The 24,723-nt window shown below is 43.8% G+C and overlaps 1 protein-coding gene across 7 annotated transcripts in view; it reads left to right on the top strand.

Annotated features, from left to right (window-relative positions):
- The window catches only part of herc2 (HECT and RLD domain containing E3 ubiquitin protein ligase 2), a 240,637-nt gene that overhangs the window by 13,501 nt on the left and 202,413 nt on the right, over positions 1 to 24,723 (top strand). For all 7 annotated transcript variants that reach the window (XM_063054516.1, XM_063054512.1, XM_063054515.1 and 4 more), the window contains exons 2-3: positions 10,950 to 11,067; positions 16,335 to 16,472. In XM_063054516.1, coding sequence (XP_062910586.1) covers positions 10,950 to 11,067; positions 16,335 to 16,472 — 256 coding nt within the window. The remainder of the gene's footprint in view (positions 1 to 10,949; positions 11,068 to 16,334; positions 16,473 to 24,723) is intronic.

Below are 24,723 nucleotides of genomic sequence, written 5' to 3'. Positions count from 1 at the left end.
AGTTTATCATGAAGCACATCTCCATCTTTTACTTGTTCCAAATCTGCAGTTCGGTCCACCCTGCGAATCGAGAAGCCTTCAGGTCTAATCACTGTAGTTAGCATGCTAGGAGTAAGCCATGTCTCAATTAAACATAGAAGACAACAATCTCTCTTTTTCCTTCAATACAGCAGACTTGCCCCCAGGATCTCAATTTTGTTCTCCGATAACTGCACCTTACTGCACAGAGTCTTGTCATCTTCAGAAGTTTTCTGATGACTCTGCCATAGTTGGATGCATCAGCAAGGGAGATGAGGCTGAGTACAGGGCTACAGTAGGAAACTTTGTCAGCAGAATTATCTGCAGCTTAATGTGAAAAAGACTAAGGAGCTGGTGATAGACCTGAGGAGAGCTAAGGTACCGGTGACCCCTGTTTCCATCCAGGGGGTCAGTGTGGACATGGTGGAGGATTACAAATACCTGGGGATACGAATTGACAATAAACTGGACTGGTCAAAGAACACTGAGGCTGTCTACAAGAAGGGTCAGAGCCGTCTCTATTTCCTGAGGAGACTGAGGTCCTTTAACATCTGCCGGACGATGCTGAGGATGTTCTACGAGTCTGTGGTGGCCAGTGCGATCATGTTTGCTGTTGTGTGCTGGGGCAGCAGGCTGAGGGTAGCAGACACCAACAGAATCAACAAACTCATTCGTAAGGCCAGTGATGATGTGGGGATGGAACTGGACTCTCTGACGGTGGTGTCTGAAAAGAGGATGCTGTCTAAGTTGCATGCCATCTTGGACAATGTCTCCCATCCACTACATAATGTACTGGGTGGGCACAGGAGTACATTCAGCCAGAGACTCATTCCTCCAAGATGCAGCACAGAGCGTCATAGGAAGTAATTCCTGCCTGTGACCATCAAACTTTACAACTCCTCCCTTGGAGAGTCAGACACCCTGAGCCAATAGGCTGATCCTGGACTTATTTCCTGACATAATTTACATATTACTATTTATTTATGGTGCAACTGTAATGAAAACCAATTTTCCCCGGGATCAATAAAGTATGACTATGACTAACAAGATGCTGCGTAGAGGGGACTCATTCCTCTGTGTTTCAGCCTGGCTAGGAGGCTTTCTGTTCCCCCCACCACTTCACTTCTGGCCGTGGCAATGAACCTCGTCTGCTTAAAGGTGTTGTTGAGAGTTAAGTCCACTGAGTCCTTCAGAAGATCATGAATCTGTAGTTCATTAAGTTGATTTAAAAGTATATTGCTTGAAGGGGAATTGCATGCAGCAGATTGCAGTGAGTAATTCAAATAAGGTATATTTAGAAGCATTGTACATAGCCCACAGAACGTCGCCTTGGGTCTTTAGCACTATCTTGATAGATGAAAATTGATGTTCTTGAGTAGCCCAGTAAGAGCCCTGACCTTAATCCGATTGAACATCTCCGTCAAGACCTCAAGATTGCTGTCCACCACCACTCCCCAACTAACTTGGCACAGCTGAACAATTTTGTAAGGAGAAATGGGTAAATCTAGCTCAGTCATGACTTACCCAAAAAAACTGTTGGCTGTGATAGTTTTGCGAGCTGGTTCAGCTAAGTACTGAGCACAGGGAAATGAATACTTTTGAACTGACTTTTCAGTTTTTTGTGCTTTATAATTTTCCCTGTCTTTTGGGCTCTACTGTGGGGGTGGGGAGGGGGAAGGAACATGTGATTCACAAATAAAAATTCTCAGTTAAATGGATCAAAATCCCTGGTTGTAATACTCAATTTATGTGAAGAGAGGGTTGGTGGCTGAATACTTTTACTGGGCACTGTATACCCGTAAAAGGTGATATGATTATGAAAAAGTACTGGTGCATTGGATCTAAATTCTCTCCAGATTGTGCCAAAGATCATTGTGATATTTCATGTGAGTTGGCCTCATTTTCCAGCATTTAAATTGCTTTTCATTAAGGCTGGCAATCTGGCTGTTTTCCAGAGCAGTTATAAAAGGATACCATATTTTACATTAATATGCCAGAATGCTTATGGGCTTGTATCAAGCTCAAAAGCTACCAGATGCCTGTAGCTGCAAGCTTGCTTGAAGGTAAGTAATTGGATTTCCCTGAAAATCGATCTTGATACCAGCATTGAGCTCCGTTAAATAGAGAAGCATACCAAATGCTTCTTTTTGGGCTTGGTCTGCAGAGTTTAGACTAATGTAATAGAAAATTGATTCACAGAATACTTGCCTAAAGCTTGCTGGAATTCTCAGAATACTAAAAAAAAGCATCTAATTCATGTTTTATTTTCTCGAATAAAAGTCATATTAAATTACCGAAACATGTTTCCAGTAAGTTCATAACATGTTTATGAAAAAAACACTTCCTTTTGGTATTAAGGATGGATCCAGAATTAAAATCGATATGGCAGCATCGATTGCTAGACAAACCCTGTATCTACGGAACTTTTGTGTCCATCTGGAGTCTACTTCTGTCAAAATAGCTGAATGCTGGAAGCTTTGAGACAAGGCCAAATGTAATTGCCCATGTTCAGCATTCAGCTTCACTCATCAATTGGTCTATTTGTCCCTCCATTCTTATTTGTCACGTTTGTTCAATAGAAATCTCTGGTCCGAAGTTTAGCGATGTTGTTTGCATTTAGTTCCAGCAGCAGACTCTATTCCTTAGATTCAGTCCCTCATGACCCTCTCAGTAATTTGAGGTTTCAAACTGGAGTATTTGTAACCTTGAAGTGAAATTCTTCCAATAACAAAACTGTCAGAGGTGAAATTAGGCATTGGCTGACTTAATCTGTTGCTGAAAATTAATATACTTCCAATTTAGTTGCCCATTGCACATTTGATTGCTCTTCTGTTATCCACCCTTCACTGAACCAAGTTCAGCTGTCCATTCCCTGACACACAACCGATCCTTACTGATTGGTTTCTGTTCTTGCAATGTCTTAATTTCAAAGTTTCCTTCTCGTTTTCAAATCTTTATGTGCCATCGCTTCTCTGGGACATCCTCTAGTTGATCTTCAATGTTGCATCCCAGCTGTCTACGTGATACACAAGCCAGGGCAGTACAAAATGGAGAGCTAGCCGTTCCCCATGTAGCAAGCTCCCTTTCTCCATGCAGCTGATAAATCCAAAGGAACAGCAGAGACACAGACAGTTTGGTATCAGCGGTGTCACAGAATTACCAGTCGGTGTTGAACTCAAGGTTGGACTGCCTTTGGGACTCCAGGTCCAGATTTATCCTCTAGGTTTACTCCTGAACCCTTCTCCATGAGTGGGTATAGCTACAAGGCAGTTGAAGTTTTGGATCGGTGAGCTGCCAACCATGGCTGACGAGCCCTATCTGCCTGAAGTGACTCATTTTAAGGGGGCGCCAGCACACCGGCTTTGCCCCTTCTGTTAGTAGAAACAATATTGCCGGGCTTAGTTGCTGAGCCAGAATTGAAGGGCAGGAGCTGTAGAGGCTATTTGAGACTAACACCATTGGGAGCAGTCAGTAGATGGTAGGAGCTTATCACAACTACTAATCCTGGCTATGACATCCTTAAGGACATTCCCGAGCTACTTGAGGTACCAGAAATTGGCTGCTTCTGCCTTCTTGATGATGAACATTTCACCGGTGGTACTTCAAAGTGTTCTGTGAGTTTTTTTTGTGTTAAAGCACTATATAAATGGAAGATGCTGTTCTCTTGTAAATTACTTTTGTGGAACAGGCCCTTCAGCTCATGATGTCTGTGCCGACCCTGATGATAATCCAAACCTATACCATCTGTACCTTTTCAACTTTGGGCAGTTATTTTATTGGAGATGGTTTGAAAATCTATCAAGGATCAACTTTATTCGCCATATACACATATTAGGAATGTGTTGTGGTCTGTTGGTGCTACGTGCAACAAAAAAGAACATCCACCAATTATAAAGAATTATATAAATAATATTTATATATTTATTGTTAAAAATAATATATGTATGTAGTTTGGTTCAAATGCATGATTCACAGATTTCTGAGGATTCATTTCGAGCCCTTCCCTTGCTATTCTTGCTCCGTTATGAAACATTTGTATTGTAACATTAATTTTGTTGCTGCCCAAAAGAAGGAGGAGTTGTTGCAGATAATTGGGATTTCTTCTGGGGAGGTATGACCTGTACAAAAAGGATGGGTTACATCTGAACCCGAGGGGGACTAACATCCTTGCATTGAAACATTCAATGAAATGCATCATTTGAGTTAACAACCAAATACACATGAGGACGTGCTGGGGGCGGTCTGCAAATGTCACCACACATTCTGGCACCAACACAGCATGCCCACAGTGCTCAGCAGCACAACATAGAACACAGCAGGCAACAAACAACATACATCAAAGTTGCTGGTGAACGCAGCAGGCCAAGCAGCATCTATAGGAAGAGGCGCAGTCGACGTTTCAGGCCGAGACCCTTCATCAGGACTAACTGAAGGAAGAGTGAGTACGGGATTTGAAAGCTGGAGGGGGAGGGGGAGATGTAAAATGATAGGAGAAGACAGGAGGGGGAGGGATGGAGCCAAGAGCTAGACAGGTGATTGGCAAAAGGGATACGAGAGGATCATGGGACAGGAGGTCCGGGAAGAAAGACAAGGGGGGGGGTGACCCAGAGGATGGGCAAGAGGTATATTCAGAGGGACAGAGGGAGAAAAAGGAGAGTGAGAGAAAGAATGTGTGCATAAAAATGAGTAACAGATGGGGTACGAGGGGGAGGTGGGGCCTTAGCGGAAGTTAGAGAAGTCAATGTTCATGCCATCAGGTTGGAGGCTACCCAGACGGAATATAAGGTGTTGTTCCTCCAACCTGAGTGTGGCTTCATCTTTACAGTAGAGGAGGCCGTGGATAGACATGTCAGAATGGGAATGGGATGTGGAATTAAAATGTGTGGCCACTGGGAGATCTTGCTTTCTCTGGCGGACAGAGCGTAGATGTTCAGCAAAGCGGTCTCCCAGTCTGCGTCGGGTCTCACCAATATATAAAAGGCCACATCGGGAGCACCGGACGCAGTATATCACCCCAGTCGACTCACAGGTGAAGTGATGCCTCACCTGGAAGGACTGTTTGGGGCCCTGAATGGTGGTAAGGGAGGAAGTGTAAGGGCATGTGTAGCACTTGTTCCGCTTACACGGATAAGTGCCAGGAGGGAGATCAGTGGGGAGGGATGGGGGGGGGGACGAATGGACAAGGGAGTTGTGTAGGGAGCGATCCCTGCGGAATGCAGAAAGGGGGGGGAGGGAAAGATGTGCTTAGTGGTGGGATCCCGTTGGAGGTGGCGGAAGTTACGGAGAATAATATGTTGGACCCGGAGGCTGATGGGGTGGTAGGTGAGGACCAGGGGAACCCTATTCCTAGTGGGGTGGTGGGAGGATGGAGTGAGAGCAGATGTACGTGAAATGGGGGAGATGTGTTTGAGAGCAGAGTTGATAGTGGAGGAAGGGAAGCCCCTTTCTTTAAAAAATGAAGACATCTCCCTCGTCCTAGAATGAAAAGCCTCATCCTGAGAGCAGATGCGGCGGAGACGGAGGAATTGCGAGAAGGGGATGGCGTTTTTGCAAGAGACAGGGAGAGAAGAGGAATAGTCCAGATAGCTGTGAGAGTCAGTAGGCTTATAGTAGACATCAGTGGATAAGCTGTCTCCAGAGACAGAGACAGAAAGATCTAGAAAGGGGAGGGAGGTGTCGGAAATGGACCAGGTAAACTTGAGGGCAGGGTGAAAGTTGGAGGCAAAGTTAATAAAGTCAACGAGTTCTGCATGCGTGCAGGAAGCAGCGCCAATGCAGTCGTCGATGTAGCGAAGGAAAAGTGGGGGACAGATACCAGAATAGGCACGGAACATAGATTGTTCCACAAAGCCAACAAAAAGGCAGGCATAGCTAGGACCCATACGGGTGCCCATAGCTACACCTTTAGTTTGGAGGAAATGGGAGGAGCAAAAGGAGAAATTATTAAGAGTAAGGACTAATTCCGCTAGACGGAGCAGAGTGGTGGTAGAGGGGAACTGATTAGGTCTGGAATCCAAAAAGAAGCGTAGAGCTTTGAGACCTTCCTGATGGGGGATGGAAGTATATAAGGACTGGACATCCATGGTGAAAATAAAGCGGTGGGGGCCAGGGAACTTAAAATCATCGAAAAGTTTAAGAGCGTGAGAAGTGTCACGAACATAGGTCGGAAGGGATTGAACAAGGGGTGATAAAACAGTGTCGAGGTATGCAGAAACGAGTTCGGTGGGGCAGGAGCAAGCTGAGACAATAGGTCGGCCAGGACAGGCAGGTTTGTGGATCTTGGGTAGGAGGTAGAAACGGGAAGTGCGGGGTGTGGGAACTATAAGGTTGGTAGCAGTGGATGGGAGATCCCCTGAGCGGATAAAGTCGGTGGTAGTGTGGGAGACAATGGCCTGGTGCAAAAATAAGTCCTGTTCCTCCCTCCCATCCAGTCCTTTAACTCAAAGGACAGACCTCCATTTGCATCCTCGAGCAGACACTGACTTAGGCTTCAGACACCGGGCTTTGACTTTTCCAACGGACTCGCAGAGATTCTCAAACTTGGCTTTGGCCAATGGGCCTCAACTTCTGGTCTTCCAATTTGTCCTTGGACAGCATTCCTTGGTATCAATCTCAGAACACACTGAACACAAGGCCTCGAGATCTGGAATTACCAATGGTGGGAACCTGAACTGAACTCCAGTTTCACTGATTCACAAGCTCGTTCCTCCAGCCCTATACCGAACATCCTAATAATCTGGTCTAAGATGTCTTCAAGTCTTGCATCTATTCATACCAATTTTGCCAGATTATAATCTTGTTTAATTTTAGCAAGTTAGTCCAGTGTGATGAGAACAACTTCAAACTTGTGCATCTGCAATGTTCATTCAGAGTTTGAGGAGATAGGAAACCCAAGGGAAAATAACAGAAGGTGCCGGCATTTATTGTCTCGATTGGATGTGGCTCATGTACCTTCCTGTATAAAGATTTGCTTTGGTTGTCTGCGTTTTATCAAGGATTTTATTAATTATTTAAGTCAGTTTGGTAAATAGTCTGGGGGAAAAAAAAAGCTGACTGCTTCGTTGTCTATGGAATTTTTATTTTTGAGATGCTTGCAAATTGCCAGCAGTCTTTTTTAATGCTTTTGAGTTAATTTTCTTGTCTTTTTAAAGCATGAGACATGCAATAGTTATTGACTGCACTGTACTGTAGTAGAAGATTGCATCTGCAAGGGACTTCGGAGCAATAGGGAGACAGAGGCCTGGACAAAATTGATGTTGTTGTACGACATTATGTAGCAGTTGTATTGTACCGTGGAAGGCAACCTGCATTTACACCAATGCATTTATTACAACTAAAGTGGACTGTGTACTGTACAGGACAGTAATGTTTCATGGAGTGTGTGTATTTTTCAGTGAGATTTAAATAACTGCATCTTCAGTGGTTATTTTCAATATCTTATAGTCTATAATGTTGTTTGAATTCAAGAGCATTGGTTTCATTTCAACTGCCTTGGGTAACAAGACTTGCAGCTGTGAGTATTTTATTTTTTGTTTAGAATTTTTCAGCAGGATTATAGTGCTAATTTCTTTTTGCCAGAGGGTGGCTGTTTTGTAAGATAGTAACTTGTTGTCAGTCAACAACCAGATAAGCAGTAAGTAACATGTTCAAAACTTAGTCCTGTCATCAGTGCAAGCTTCAGACTGAACACACACAAAAAAGTGCTGGTGAACGCAGCAGGCCAGGCAGCATCTATAGGAAGAGGTACAGTCGACGTTTCGGGCCGAGACCCTTCGTCAGGACCTTTGTCAGGTCTCGGCCTGAAACATCGACTGTACCTCTTCCTATAGCTGCTGCCTGGCCTGCTGCGTTCACCAACATTTTTTGTGTGTGTCGCTTGAATTTCCAGCATCTGCAGATTTCCTCATGTTTGTGTTCAGACTAAACAGTTGGCTCTTTAATTCTGAAGGTGGTATTGTCAAATGCTTGAGCCTAGGGCCGGTAATGTGAAATGAGGCAGTTTTACCAGCAACACGATGTAAGATTAGTATTTCACAAAGCAGTGACATAAGTGAGCTTTGAGGTCCAAGTTACTAGATCTGTGCTGAGTTGAACGGTTAAAAATCAGAATCAGGTCTATAATCACTTAATATAAAATGTGAAATTTGTTATTTTGGGGCAGCTGTACAGTACAAAGTCTTATAAAAAGAATTATAACAAAAAAGTTTAGATGATGCAAAAATCTGTTGGGAGGGGGTAGAATGTGTCTCTGGATCGTTTGGTATAGGTCTTCAGTCTCCTGTACTTCCTCCCTGATGGTAGTAATGAGAAGAGGACACGTCCTGTGTGACAAGTGTCCTTACTAATGAATGTTGTGACACCACTCAACTAGCTGAATTATCACACTCCTGTTTGCCTGCTTGTCGTCATCTGAGATTTTACCTACAACAATGGTAATTTACAAATTTATGGATGACGTTTAAGCTGTGCTCAGCCACAGGAGTGTAGAGAGAGTTGTGCAGTGGCAAAGCACCCGTTCTTGACGTGTGTCTATGTCAGCGAAGATGAGATGTTATCACCGATTTGTATTGACTGTGGTATCCTGATAAGGAAGTTGAGGATCCAGTTGCAGAGGGAGGTACGGAGAGCTAGATTTAGAAGCTTGATGTTTAATATACGCAGAGCTATAATTGATAAACAGCAGTCTGACATAAGTTTTGCTGTTGTCTCGGTGCTCCAAAGCATGGAGGAGAGCCAGTGAGATTGCATCTACTGAGAACCTGTTGTAGTGGTAGGTGAATTGCAGTGGTTCACGGTCCTTGTTTAGGCAGAAGTTAATTCTAGCTATTACCAATCTCTTGAACCACTTTGGTATGATAGATGTGAGTGCTGCTGGTCGATAGTCTTTGAGGCAGCTCACTTTGCTCTCTTGACATGGGAATCACTGTCACCTTTTTGAAGCAGAATGGATCCTGAGAACACAGCAGTGAGAAGTTGAAGGTGTCCTTGAAAACTCAGCCAATTGGTTGGCACAGGTTTCCAGGTACATTGGGACCTGACACCTTGCAAGGTTTCACCCTCTTGAAGAATGATTTGAGATTGGCCTTTGTGATAGACATCACAGGGTCACTGGATACTGTGGTGATTTCATAAAATGTAGGAGCAGATTTAGGGCATTGGGCCCATCGAGTCTACTCCAACATTTTATCATGGCTGATTTATTATACCTCTCAACCCCATTCTCCTGCCTTCTCCCCATAACCTTTGATGCCCTGACTAATTAAAATTCCATCAACTGCCGTTTTAAATACATTCAATGACTTGGCCGCCACAGCCATCTGGGTAATGAATTCCACAGATTCACTACCCTCTGGCTAAAGAAATTCCTCATATCTGTTTTAAATAGACGTCCCTCTACTCTGAGGCTGTGTCCTCTTGTCCTAAACTCCCCTTACTCTAGGAAACTAGGAAACAGCCTTTCCATGTCCACTCTGTCTCGAACTTTTCATACTCCATAAGTTTCAATGAGATTCTCCTCCCTCCCCCCACCCCCCCCCACCCATTCTTCTAGACTCGTGTGAGTACAGGGCCAGAGCCATCAAACCCTTTCATTCCTGGAATCATTCTCATGGACCTCTCCTGGGCTTTCTCATGCCAGCACATCCTTTCTTACATAGTTCATGTGTAGAGCCAAAGTAGAAGGAGGAGATCTTAAATGGGTTTTTTGCATCTGTATTTACTCAGGAGACAGACACAGAATCTTTTGAAGTGAAGCAAAGCAGTATTGGCTTCATGGACCCCATACAGATTACAGAGTAGGAGTGTTTGCTGCCTTGAGGCAATTTAAATTGGAGTACAGGAGATGGAATGTTATGTTGACATTGTATAAGTCATTAATGAGGCCTAATCAACAGCATTGTGTGCAGTTTTGGTCACCTACAGGAAAGATATAAACAAGGTTGAAAGAGTACAGGGAAAATTTATAAGGATGTTGCCAGGAGTGGAAGACCTGACTTATAAGGAAAGATTGAATAGGTTAGGACCTTATTCCTTGGAACATAGAAGGTTGAGGAGAGTTTTGATAGAGGTATACAAAATTATGAGGGGTATAGATAGGGCAAATGCAAGCAGTTTTTTCCGCTGAGGTTGGGTGGGACTACAACTCGAGGTCATGGGTTAGAGTGGAAGGTGAAAAGTTTAAGGGGAACATGAAGGAAAACTTCTTCACTCGGGGTCATGAGAGTGTGGAGCAAGCTGCCAGCACAAGTGTTGCATGCAAGATCAATTTCAATGTTTAAGAGAAGTTTGAATTGGTATGTGGATGTTAGGGGTATGGAGGGCTATGGTCCCGGTGCAGGTTGATGGGGAATAGGTAGTTTAAATGGTTCAGCACAGACTAAATAGTCCAAAGGGCCTATTATTGTGCTGTACTTTTCTGACTCCAAAGGGCCCAAAATTGTTAACAATAAAAGTGCGGTTTGACCAATGCCTTATAAAGCCTCAGCATTACGTCATTGCTCTTGTATTCTAGTCCTCTTGAAGTGAATGTTAACATTGCATTTGCCGCCTTTACCATCGACTCAACCTGCAAGTTAACTTTTAGGGAGCCCTGCATGAGCAATGACTTTAAGAAATATTTATGAATATAAACATACCCAAGCATATATGTAACTTCTTTTTGCAGTGTTGTGTTACTTGGACTTCAAAGTTCACTTTTTTTCATATGGGCATTGCATGAGCTATCTGTAGCTGAATACTGCTTGGTCCCAAGGAATTCTCTTCATATTTATAGCTTGAAGAAGTTTATGTTTGAAAGTAAATTGATGCCGATTAATCATAACTTCATTTTTGCAACTTTCTAACGATCTTCAACATCACTGATTCTTCACTTTGTGTTGAAGGTTTCAGCTTGGTAAAGAATTACCAATCTTGTCATTTTGCTTTCTTCTTAGCTTGCTTTCACTCGAGATGGAGTCTGTGGACTTTGGAACGAAATGGTCAAGGATGGTGAAATTGTTTATGCTGGACCTGAAGCGACGCAAAATCTTAATGATTCAATATCATCAAAAGGTACTAAAGTGAATGACATTCTAACATTCTAGGCCAAGTAAGTGGATATATTTAAAGCGGAGGTTGATGGGTCCTTGGTTAGTCAGGGCATCAAAGGTTCTGCGAAAAAGGTGGAAGAGTGGGTTTGAGACAGTAAATAAAATAACATTCTAGGATTGCTGGCAAATCACACTCCATAATTTTTTCCCTCATCAGTTGCATCAAAGCTGCTTTGTTTTAGTATTGTAAAACGTTAAAGAATTGATGTTTCATTGGGTTAAATATGTGGTTAGTTGTCCATTGTATCCAATAATGACAGTTAAATTTGTGCCATTCTTGTAATGAAGTAAACTACACAAAGAAACCTGTGTGGGAGAGTTTTTAAAGTGGAAAAGTTGTTGTACTGGGGCAGTTCCACTCTTTCCAGGTCCAGTGGTACAAGTAGTCATCAAAACTGCCGCCTACCTTGGATGACCATAACTTCCTTTGTGCCTCGTCATGCCCTTCACACTCCATGAGTGGCTTTCCTGGCCATTGGACCTCACTGTTGAGCTCATCCGCCCAGTTAGCCAAAGCTGACTTTGCATGCTAGGACAAACATGTCCCACTCTCAGAGTTTAAAAGTTCAAAGTACATTTATTATCAAAGTATGTATACATTATACAATTTTGAGATTTGTTTCCTAACAGGCAGCCACAAAACAAAGAAACCCAAAAGAACCTATTTAGAAAAAGGCCATCAAACACCCAACGTGCAGACAGAAATAAAACAAATCATGCAAACAATAAACACAAGCAAATAGCATTCTGAACTGAAATCCATAAAGCGAGTCCTGTCCCCAGACACTTAGTTCAGTGCAGAATGGAGTAGCGAGCTGAACTGTCCCATCCCTCGTCTCGGGCCTCAACAGCCTGATCTTTTAAATCTGGCCTGGCGCTGAAATCGTTATCCATACGTCGGGTTCACTCGCTTCAATACACTTTGGGGCCTGGGCCCTGGTGCCAAAGAGAAGTTGCACGCTGTTTCTTGCAGTGATCATTTACCAGAAAAAGAGTGATTAACAAAGTATTTAAATCTTTTCCTTGTTTCATTGGCCACCAGCCAGAAGGCACAGAGATTCATCTGTGTCATCTCACCAGAGTATGAGGTAAAATATGTAGGAAGCATACTGAATATAAATACGCTCGGTCTATTTATTAGTGTTGCTGCTTTAGGAAAAAAATGAAATTCTCTTTCATTTCTGTTTCTGTGTGATGTCTGGCACAAAGTAGTTATTAGATCCAACTCATAACTGTGTTGGTAAGTCATGGAATTGTATAGCATAGAAAAAAGCCACTTTGCTTAATACATCCATGCTGGCCAGGAGATAACCTTGCGTATTAGGTTACCTCCCAGCACCTGGTCCATTGCCCTCTATGTCCAGATAATTCAATTATTCATCTGGATACTGCTTAATTGCTGTCAGCAACATCATTTTAAAATGCTCTACTGTAGGTACTTGCCCCTCTATGGATCCCCTTTAACCCTCTCACCTGCTAACCCGAAGCTTTACCTGAAGTACTAGTTTTATATACTTAAGAAATGAGCAAATTTCAGTCTCTCCTATCTATTCCTGTCATAATCTTATATGCCTTAATCATATCCATCTCCTCCAAAACCCCTCCAGCTCCATCTATTTTATTCTATTTGCCATAATAGAATTAATAATTTCGTACTTTCGTTTGGCAGAGATTAAGATAGTTCCTGAATGTATTTTTTATTTAAGCATTAGTCAGATATTGAAATTACCAGCAAGAGAAAATCTGCAGATGCCGGAAATCCAAGCAACACACACAAAATTCTGGAGGAACTCAGCAGGCCAGGCAGCATCTATAGAGAAGAGTACAGTTGACGTTTTGGGCCGAGACCCTTCAGCAGGACAGGAGGAAAAAAAGATGAGGAATCAGAGTTATAAATTGGGGGGGAGGGGAGGGAGAAACACAAGGTGGTAGGTGAAACCGGGAGTGGGAGAGGGGTGAAGTAAAGAGCCGGGAAGTTGATTGGTGAGAGAAATACAGGGCTAGAGAATGGAGAATCTAATAGGAGAGGATAGATAGAGGAGCACCAGAGGGATGGGCTGGTAAGGAGATAAGGTGAGAGAGGGAAAAGGGGATGGGGAATTGTGAAGGAGGCGGGGGGGAGGAGGAGGCATTACTGGAAGTTTAAGAAATCGATGTCCATGCCATCAGTGTTCATGCCATCAGGTTGGAGGCTACCCAGATGGAATACAAGGTATCGCTCCTCCAGTCTGAGTGTGGCCTCACCATGATAGTAGAGGAGGCCATGGATTGACATGTTGGAATGTGAATGGGAAGTGGAATTAAAATGGGTGGCCGCTGGAAGATCCAGCTTTTTCTGGCAGATGGAACATAGGTGCTTGGTGAAGCGGTCGCACAGTCTACGTCAGGTCTCACTGACATATAGGAGGCCAACCGGGAGCACCGGATACAGTAGATGACTCCAACAGACTCACAGGTGAAGTGTTGCCTCACCTGGAAGGTTTGGGGCCCTGAATGGTAGTGAGGGAGGAGATGTAGGGGCAGGTGAAGCAGTTGTTCCACTTGCAAGGATAAGTGCCAGGAGGGAGATCAGTGACGAGGGATGAATGGACAAGGGAGTTGCTTAGGGAGCGATCCCTGCAGAAAACATAAAGTGGGGTCAGGGAAAGATGTGCTTGGTGGTGGGATCCCTATGGAGATGGCAGAAGTTATGGAGAATTATGTGCTGGACGCAGAGGCTGGTAGGGTAGTAGGTGAAGACGAGACGAACCCTATCCCTGGTGGGGTGGTGGGAGGATAGGGTGAGGGCAGACGTGTGTGAAATTGAAAAGATGCGGTTGAGGGCAGCATTAATGGTGGAGGAAGGGAAGCCCCTTTCTTTGAAGAACATAGAACATAGAATAGTACAGCACAGTACAGGCCCTTCGGCCCACAATGTTGTGCCGACCCTCAAACCCTGCCTCCCATATAAGCCCCCACTTTAAATTTCTCCATATACCTGTCTAGTAGTCTCTTAAACTTCACTAGTGTATCTGCCTCCACCACTGACTCAGGCAGTGCATTCCATGCACCAACCACCCTCTGATTAAAAAACCTTCCTCTAATATCCCCCTTGAACTTCCTACCCCTTACCTTAAAGCCATGTCCTCTTGTATTGAGCAGTGGTGCCCTGGGGAAGAGGCGCTGGCTATCCACTCTATCTGTTCCTCTTATTATCTTGTACACCTCTATCATGTCTCCTCTCATCCTCCTTCTCTCCAAAGAGTAAAGCCCTAGCTCCCTTAATCTCTGATCATAATGCATACTCTCTAAACCAGGCAGCATCCTGATAAATCTCCTCTGTACCCTTTCCAATGCTTCCACATCCTTCCTATAGTGAGGTGACTAGAACTGGACACAGTACTCCAAGCGTGGCCTAACCAGAGTTTTATAGAGCTGCATCATTACCTCGCGACTCTTAAACTCTATCCCTCGACTTATGAAAGCTAACACCCCATAAGCTTTCTTAACTACCCTATCCATCTGTGAGGCAACTTTCAGGGATCTGTGGACATGTACCCTCAGATCCCTGTGCTCCTCCACACTACCAAGTATCCTGCCATTTACTTTGTACTCTGCCTTGGAGTTTGTCCTTCCAAAGTGTACCACCTCACACTTCTCCAGGTTGAACTCCATCTGCCACTTCTCAGCCCACTTCTGCATCCTATCAATGTCTCTCTGCAATCTTTGACAATCCTCTACACTATCTACAACACCACCAACCTTTGTGTCATCTGCAAACTTGCCAACCCACCCTTCTACCCCCACATCCAGGTCGTTAATAAAAATCATGAGAAGACATCTCCTTCGTTCTGGAATGAAAAGCCTCATCCCGAGAGCGGGTGCAGTGGAGAAGGAGGAATTGAGAGAGGGGGATGGTAACGGGGTGGGAAGAAGTATAGTCCTGGTAGCTGTGAGAGTCAGTGGGTTTATAATAGACATCAGTAGTTAAGCTTTTTTGAGAGATAGACACAGAGAGAATGAGAAAGGTAAGGGAGGTGTCAGAAATGGACTAGGTAAATTTGAGGGCAGTGTGGAAGTTGGAGGCGAAGTTGACGAAGTGGATGAGCTCGGCATGGGTGCGGGCAGCAGCACCAATGCAGTCATCAGTGTAGTGTAGGAAAAGTGGGGGAGTGACGCCAGTGTAGACTTGAAACATAGACTGTTCCATGTGGCCAACAAAAAGGCAGGCATAGCTTGGGACCCATGTGAGTACCCATGGCTACATCTTTTGTTTGAAGGAAGTGGGAGGACCCAGAGGAGAAATTATTGAGCGTGAGGATGAATTCCGCTAGGCAGAGGAGAGTGGCGGTGGAGGGGAACTGTTTGGGTCTGGTATCCAGAAGGAACTGGAGAGCTTTGAGACCTTCCTTCCTGTGGGGGGGGGGGGGCGGGGAGGATGTGTATAGGGACTGGACATCCATGACGAAAATAAGATGCTCAGGGCCGGGGAACTTAATCATTGAAGAGATCAAGAGCATGTGAAGTGTCATGGATGCAGGTAAGAAGGGTCTGAACCACGTGGGATAAAAACTGAGTCGAGAAATGCAGATTTGAGTTCAGTGGGGCAGGAACAAACTGAAACAATGGGTCTACTTGGACAAGCAGGCTGGTGGATCTTGGGTAGGACGTAGAAAGAGGAGGTGCGGGGTCCGGGAACTATGAGGTTGGTGGTAGTGGATGGGAGATCCCCAGTGCTAATAAGGTCGGTGATGGTGTCAGAGACAATGGCCTGGTGCTCCTTGGTGGGATTCTGTTCGAGGGGTAAATAAGAGGAGGTATCTGACAGTTGTTGCTAGGCTTCAGTGAGGTAGAGGTTGGTCTGCCAGGCTACTACAGCACTCCTCTTATCTGCAGGTTTGATGGTGAGTTTAGGATTAGTGTGGAGGGAGTGGAGAGCAGAGCGTTTGGAAGGAGTGAATTTGGAATTGAAGAGAGGAGTGGTGAAGTTCAGAAGGTCGATGTCCCGTCAACAGTTGGCAATGAAAAGATCCAGAGCAGGCAGAAACCAGAGAAGGGTGTCCAGGAAGAGGAGGAGGGTTAAAGATGGGAGAAGGGGTCATCGGTGCAGGGGGGAGAGACCTCACCAAAGAACTAGGGATGAAATTACCAGTATGCATTTCCATGAAAAATATAGCATAAATATAATTGAAACTTTTGATAATTGATAAATTTATTCTTAAAATGTGACTTTTTTTTTTCTTGCCACAGAGGATAATAATGAATTTCAGGCCGGCTTAAAGAAGGATGACCAGAATGACAAGGAGAAAAAAGAAGAGGAGGAAACACCAACATCTATCTATCGAGCCAAGTCAATCATCGAATCGTGGGTTTGGGGCAGGCAACCAGGTATAAAAGAAGCACATATAAAAACATGAGTATCATTCCTTACTGTTCAAGCATCACATTTTAAATCTATCGGTCCACTGTATTTCTTTGTGTTTGATGCAAACTTGTAGCATATGCAGCTCATTTACTTAGTGCAACTGGGCTCATAATTTCAATATATCTATATATATAATCAATATAATCTCATATATATTCAAATAATTCTTTTGAATTAGAAACTTACTGAGATTGCTTTTCAATTTATCTTGCTTGTCTCTTTCTTTATAGTTAAAGACATTTGTATTTAAAAATGTTCTTTGGTTGCCGAATTGACTGTATGTGCAGTTAGTGCCAACTTAATTTGGCACACCTACACACCTGCTTGTTAACGCAAATACTTAATCAGCCGATCAAGTGGCAGCAACACTTACACTTATCCCTGTAAGTGTAAGTGCTACACCTGTCCCTACACCTCCTCTCTTGCCACCATTCAGGGCCCAAACAGTCCTTCCAGGTGAGGCAACACTTTACTTGTGAGTCTGTTGGGGTCATCTATTGCATCCAGTGCTCCCACTGCTGCCTCCTCTACATCGGTGAAACCCGACGCAGATTGGGGGACCGCTTCGTCAAACACCTCCGCTCCGTCTGCTACAACAGACAGGATCTTTCGGTTGCCACCCACTTCAACTCTGCTTCCCATTCCCATTTGGATATGTCCATACATGGCCTCCTCTACTGCCATGATGAGGCTAAACTCAGGTTGGAGGAGTAACACCTCATATACCATCTAGGTAGTCTCCAGCCCCTTGGTATGAACATAGAATTCTCCAACTTCCGGTAATTCCCTCCCCCTCCCTTCCCCTATCCCTATTTCACTCTGCCCCCTCCCCCAGCTGCCTATCACCTCCCTCATGGTTCCGCCTCCTTCTACTACCCACTGTGTTTTCCCCTATTCCTCCTTCACCTTTCCTGCCTATCCCCTCCCTGCTTCCCCTCCCCCACCACTTTATCTTTCCCCTTACTGGTTTTTCACCTGGAACCTACCAGCCTTCTCCTTTCCACCCCCCCCCCACCTTCTTTATAGGGCCTCTGCCCCTTCCCTCTGCGGTCCTGACAAAGGGTTCCGGCCCGAAACGTTGACTGATAGTTTCCCCAGATGGTGCCCGGCCTGCTGAGTTCCTCCAGTGTGTCATGAGCATGCAGTATAGGAGATAACTTACAAAGTGGCCAGTGAGTCTAGTTCTAAAAGTGATGCATATGAAAAGAATACTGTTTAAAATTCAACTTGTCCTCCTATTTTACTCTCTTCCCATCCGGTAGGCGCTACAGGAGCCTCCGCTCCCGCACCAGCAGGCACAGGAAGAGCTTCTTCCCTGAGACTGTGACACTGCTGAACCTCTCATCACAGCGCTAAGCAGTTTTGCATCCATATTGTACTGTCTTAGTACTTCTATATTTGTGTGCTGTAGCACTTTTTTTATTAGCAGTTATTTTGTAAATAACACTATTCTTTGCATTTCTGGTCAGATGCTAAATGCATTTCATTGGCTTTGTACTCGGCACAATGACAATAAAGTTGAATCTAATCTAATCTAAATGTTATTTGCGGATGAAGTGGTTTTATTTACTTATGAGGTTGTAGGCATTGCTGACATATTCATCATGTTATGCTGATTGTTTATTTCTCTTGAAAATAAGCTGCATTCTTGATCTGCTGCAGCCCTTAAGCATTCCCACAAAACCACCAAGAAAGGTGACCATGTTCTTGCATTTTGACCTATGTTTTCAGGTCTGGATGGTATGAGACATAAGGAACAGAGGCAATATCCTTTTATGATCCATAGATTTTGGGGATTAGGATGAGCTTGAAGAACTTTTGGCGGTAGTAGTAGCAACTGCATTGTGCTGGTGATAGAGGGAGAAGAACAGAATGGATAGCGTATCGGTTGAGCTTTATTGTGTTATTTATAGAATGTTAAGCTGCTTGAGTTTTGTCAGAATTGCACAAATCCAGGCAAGTGAGGAGCATTTTCCAGAATTGTTGAATAATATATTTGCATGCTCTCTGAGACTTTTTTTGCTGTTCATTGAAAGCATTGGGATGTTTCTGACATAGAAGTTGCATTTGAAAGTTATCCTTTAAATTCTAATTTGTGAAATTGAATTTTGTACAGAAATAAAATCCAGTCTTTACTACTCCGATATTTATCTAGGGCACTTGGATCCACTTGTTCTGCTACGGACTCCGCTCCAATGTTTTCTCTCATTTTTTGAGTTAACTTTATACCACTAGTATAATTACATATGTAGAAACTTGACATTTTCTGATAAGAAACATGATTCAGAGGAGTTCAGTGACCCATTGTGCCGTAAGAGTTCCACAAAAGAACTTTTTTATCAGTCCCACTCCACTACAGTTTTTCAATTTTTTTTCAATGGGAACTGTTTCTTCCTCATTTAGTATTTTCATTGTCTGCATCTTGCAATGACTGTGGTTCAGAAGTACTTAATTGTCTGCGAAGTGCTCTGTGACTATTGGAGCTAATAAATGCAACACACATACACGTTGCTGGGGGAACTCAGCAGGTCAGACAGCATCTGTAGAGCTGATATTTCGGGCCGAGATTCTTCATCAGGACCAAATGCAAGTTCGTTGGCTATCCCGCCATTTGTTCCACTGGATTTTCAACTGCTGGATTTTTAAAATATGGAAACTACAAGAAGTTATTTTCCACCACTGTAGGTCAATTCATATCACAACACCTCCTTTATCTTAGCAGTAATCACAAATTTGCTGCCTTTATCTCTTTTAACAGCCTGCCTAATCTTATGCAGGGGTTACCAACCTTGAGTCCATGGACCCCTTGCTTAATGGTATTGGTCCATGGCATAAAAAAGGTTGGGAACCCCTGTTTTAGGGACTTTCTTCTCCACCCACTCCATGGTATTGACGATTTTAAAAATAAGTTCTGCAAAGGGAGACCAGTGTTTCACATTGTGTAAATATCTTCTAGCTATGAAACTTGATTTCCTTATGCATTTTGCAATTTATACCTTTACCTTTTATACATTTTTGCACTAAGGCCCATGACATATTGCTGGGATAGGGTAATGGTGGGAGAACAGGTAGAAAGCAGGGTGTATCGAGATTTTCTATAATATGAAGCTATGATATGTGTGTGAGAAAGAGAAGAAATGGAAGTTACAAAAAATCTTGTTTATAACTTGTTCTTTCTCCACAAATTATATGTGAGTTATTTTATTCCAGATCTCAAACTTTTTGGTAGTGATTGGTGAATTCTTTTAAAGGCAAACATTTTTTATTACCCTAGCAACTGTAATGTATGCAGCTTGCCTGCACTGATGCAACTCAACACTTTTAAATGATTGAAAGGGTGGTTCGTTTTGGTAGGTCAAATATGATGGCAGAATATAGCATTAATGGCAAGACTCTTGGCAGTGTGGAGGATCAGAGGGATCTTGGGGTCTGAGTCCATAGGACACTAAAAGCTGTTATGGAGGTTGACTGTGTGGTAAGAAGGCATACGGTGTATTGGCCTTCATCAACTGTGGGATTGAGTTCAAGAGCCGAGAGGAAATGTTACAGCTATATAGGACTCTGGTCAGACCCCACTTGGAGTACTGTGCTCAGTTCTGGTCGCCTCACTACAGGAAGGACGTGGAAACCATAAAAAGGGTGCAGAGGAGATTTACAGGGATGTTGCCTGGATTGGGGAGCATGCCTTATGAGAATAGGTTGAGTGAACTCAGCCTTTTCTCCTTGGAGCGACAGAGGATGAGAGGTGACCTGATAGAGGTGTACAAGATAATGAGAGGCATTGATTGTGTGACTAGTAAGAGGCTTTTACCCAGGGCTGAAGTGGCTAGCACGAGAGGGCATATTTTTAAGGTGCTTGGAAGTAGGTACAGAGAAGATGTCAGGGGTAAGTTTTTTACACAGGGAGTGGTGAGTGTGTGGAATGAGCTGCTGGCGGTGGTGGTGGAGGTGGAAACGCTAGGGTCTATTAAGAAACTCCTGGATGGATACATGGAGCTTTGAAAAATAGAGGGCTATGGGTAAGCCTAGGTAGTTCTAAGGTAAGGACATGTTCAGCACAGCTTTGTGGGCTGAAGGTGTAGGTTTTCTATGTTCTATGAAATAGTCTGAGAAGAGGAAATATTTCTAATGTTAGTTGTTTCTTCTTCATGTTGTATGTCTACTAAGAATAATCCAAATTTACTAAAATTAGATAACTTGATTAGTAAGGTTGCCAGACATAAGACCCTAAGACATAGGAGCAGGATTAGGCCATTCGGTTCATTGAGTCTGCTCTATCATTCTATCATGCCTGATATATTATTCCCCCACCACCCCAGTTTCCTGCCTTTTACCTGTAACCTTTGCCACCCATACTAATCAAGAACCTATCAACTTCCACTTTAAAGGGCTTGGCCTCCACAGCCGTACGTGGCAATGAGTTCCACAGATTCATCACCCTTTTGCTGAAGAAATTCCTCATCTCTGTTTTAAAAGGATATTCCTGTATTGTGAGGCTGTGCCCTCTGGCCTTAGACTCCCCTGAGTTGAGGCTGAATGAAGATCAGTTAGGAGCTTTACATCCAAGAATACACCTCGTATTGGCAGGTGGATGGAGGGGGTGAGTGACTCTTTTGGTTTAAAAAAAAATGAAGGCATTGGTCAGACTACACTTGGGCCCCTTATCTAAGAAAGGATATGCTAACATTGGAGAGGGACCAGAGAAGGTTTGCAGAACAGATTCAGGGAATGAAGTTTGAGGAACGTGAGGCGTGTAGGGCTCCCAGCCCCCATTCTAACGATTTTGTACAGAAGCATCATCAAGACTGTCCTGTCTGGCTGTATCATTGTGTTCTACAGAACCTTTAAGGCACTGGATCATAACACCCTACGCAGGATAGTAAAAACTACTGAGAGGATCACTGGGGTCTACCTTCCCCCCCACCCCCCCCATGTGTGACATTTACCAGGAGTGTTGTAGACAAAGGGCCCGAAGCATTTTTGAGGAAGCCTACCACCTATCTCACAATTTCTTTCCTCCACTACGATCAGGAAGGAGGTACAGGAACATCAGGACTAAGACTGCCAGACGGTGTAACAGCTTCTTACCTCAGGCTGTGACCCTGCCACCACCAAGGTCTCGACACTAGGACAAAGAGTGTTGACTGTTTGCCTGTGCTGTGCACCACATGCATTTTTAAATTATATTTTATTAACTTATTTATGGTAATATTTTGCACTGTGAGTGATATATTTTGGGAGTGCATCGTGGTCTGAAGGAACGTTGTTTCATTTGGTTATATGTATGTACAGTCAGATGACAATAAAAAGGGACTTGAACTTGAAAGGGCTAATGCATGAGGAGTGTTTGATGCTCTTGGCCTGTACTTGCTGGAGTTCAGAAGAATGGTGGGCGGGAAGGCATCTCATTGAAGCCTATCGAATATTGAAAAGCCTAGATAGAGTGGATGTGGAGAAGAACATGTACTATGATTTTTTTTGCTCAGATGCTGTCTGTCCATTGAATTTTGACACTCTTTTAGCACTATTTAGTTCACGTGAACATTGAGTTCTCCAGAATGAACTGTGTGGGGGTGATAAGCAGCTGCAGGTTGTGCAACTGAAATTGACGCACAAGAGCAGCCTGGTTAACAGGCTTGTTAAAATAACTTTATCACTTGATGGTTGTCATCTTTAGACTGCTTCAGCTTATTAGCCCTGTTCAAACTTACATGGACTTTTTAAAAGTTGCAGTAGATTTCTGGCATTTTGTGACCTGGTTAAAAGATGGTGGAGCGGTGTTGGACTCTATTCTGTTTACGCATCCATTAGTAATTTCTCAAGATAGCACTTTAATCTGATTCTTTTAAAATTCACTGTTCCTTTAAAATGCTGTTTAATCCTTGCTAATAAGATTATCTTAATTGTTGAAGTTCAACCCAGTTTTAATTTTCCTTTAGTGATTTTAAAGCTTGAACAAGAAACTAAATGTTCTGACTGGAGGCTAGAAATGCGTATGCAGTTTCACATAGCACAGTGGATTCTAGTTAATTAGGCTCTCGGTTAATTGGGGCCTGATGAAGGGTCTCCTAAAACGTCAACTGTTAACTCCTTTCCAGAGATGCCTGACCTGCTGAGTTTCTCCAGCATTTTGTGTGTATTGCTTTGGATTTCCAACATCTGCAGATTTTCTTGTGTTTGTGGTCAATTGGGGCAGCCACTTATTTGGGATACCTCTTCAGGAACAAAAACTAATTGAGAAAATTGCTGGGATTCCCTTTGTTTATTTGGGACGCTATGCTGTTAAGTCGGACAGGGGATTTGCCAAAGAGAATCAGAATCAGATTTAATATCAACTGGCATATGTTGTGAAGTTTGTTAACTTTGCGGCAGTAGTACAATGCAATACATGATGACAGAGAGAAAAAGAAAATTAAATTGTGTGTGTGTGTGTGTGTGTGTGTGTGTGTGTGTGGTGGGGGTTCGGCACAGTATCCTTGCTGTTCCTAGTAGTGCGCCCTTCTGGACCAAGATCTCAGATATTGTTCCCGGGATTTGTTGGTGCCACTCTCCCAGTCCAGGTTTCGCAGCTCCAAGTCCTCCTATCACCACCGGGATTACTCTGGCTTTAACCTTTGACGAAAACCAATTTCCCCCGGGATCAATAAAGTATGACTATGACTTTCTATCTGCTCTTTCGAGCCCTGTTATTTCTCCAGCTTCTCATATTCTTTCTTCCTGATGTTGTTGTCATTCAGGATTGCCACATCTATTACTTTTGCTTTCTTCTGTTCCTTGTCCTATGTCTGGTTGGTTGGCCAGTATGTGCTTATCATTCTGTATTCGGAAGTCCCACGGGATCTTAGCTCTGTCATTCTCCACTACTTTCTCAGGTGTTTCCCATTTGGACTTGGGACTGTCCAATCCATACTCAGTGCAGATGTTCCTGTACACAATTCCTTCAGTTTGGTTGTGCCGTTCAGTGTATGCTGTCCCTGCCTGCATCTTGCACTCTGCTGTGCTGTATGGTTTGTATGTCTGGATGGTTTTAGCGAATTCCTTGCACAGTCTGCACCTAGGGTCTTGTCTGTTGTGATAGACCTTTGCTTCCATTGCTCATGCTCAGCACCTGTTCTTTAGCAGCCATGAGCAGTGCCTCTGTGCTGTCTCTCAGCCCTGCCATTTCCAGCCATTGGTAGGACTTTCTTGTGTCAGCCACCTCTGATATCTGGCGATTGGTACGTCCTATGCAGTAGTTCGTCCTGCCATGGCCTCAGGTTCTCCAGCTGTGCTTCGCCCACTTCTATTTCCATATCTCCTGCCTGCTGTCTGAGATGTTTTCCTAGCAGGTCGTCCTTGGTGGAGGGCATCTTCCTGACGTACTCATGGATGCTTTGCATTTTTTCCAGGACTGTGTCCTTGATGCTTCCAAGTTCCCATCCTCCTTTATTCTGGCAGGTGTACAGTCGCTCAACGTTGGACTTGGGATGGAATCCTCCATGTATTATTAATAGTTTCTGGCTCTTGATGACAGCAGCTTCCAGTTCGTTCCTTGACCAGCACACCATTGTGGCGGGGTGTCTGATGACTGGTAGGGCAAATGTGTTGATGGGTCTGATCTTGTTCTTCCCATTCAGCTGGCTTTTTAGGATCTGTCTCACTCTTTGGAGGTACTTGGATGTTGCAGCCTTCCTTGTGTCCTCATCGTCTGGCTTCCATGCGCCTGCAGGGTCCCCAGGTATTTGTAGTTGTACTGCACATCTGGTATGTGGCCTTCAGGCAACTTGACTCCTTTAGTCTTGATGAGTTTGCCTCTTTTTCACTACCATCCAGCTGCACTTTTCTATATATAGTAGTGTTCAGGGACTCAATGTCCTTTCAGAAATTGGATGACAGAGGGGAAGAAGCTGTTCCTGAATCATTGAGCATGTGCTTTTAGGCTTCTGTACCTCCTTCCTGATGGTAACAATGAGCAGAGGGCATGTCTGGGGTGGTGGAGGTCTTTAATGATGGATGCTGTCTTTCTGAGGCACTGCTCCTTGAAGATGACCTGGATTCTACGGAGGCTAGTGCCCATGATGGAGCTGGCTAATTTTACAACTGCTGCTTACTTTGATCCTGTACTGTAGCCCCCACCCCTGCCCCCCAATAGCAGACAGTAATTCAGCCTGTTAGAATGCTCTCCACATTAAAAACAAGTTCTCACTAGCATCAGTTGCATGTACCTGTGTAGCT

This window comes from Mobula hypostoma, chromosome 7 (assembly GCF_963921235.1).
Source record: "Mobula hypostoma chromosome 7, sMobHyp1.1, whole genome shotgun sequence".
Taxonomy (NCBI): domain Eukaryota; kingdom Metazoa; phylum Chordata; class Chondrichthyes; order Myliobatiformes; family Myliobatidae; genus Mobula; species Mobula hypostoma.
Note: the sequence above shows the minus strand (reverse complement) of the source record. Positions and strands in the feature narration are given on the sequence as shown.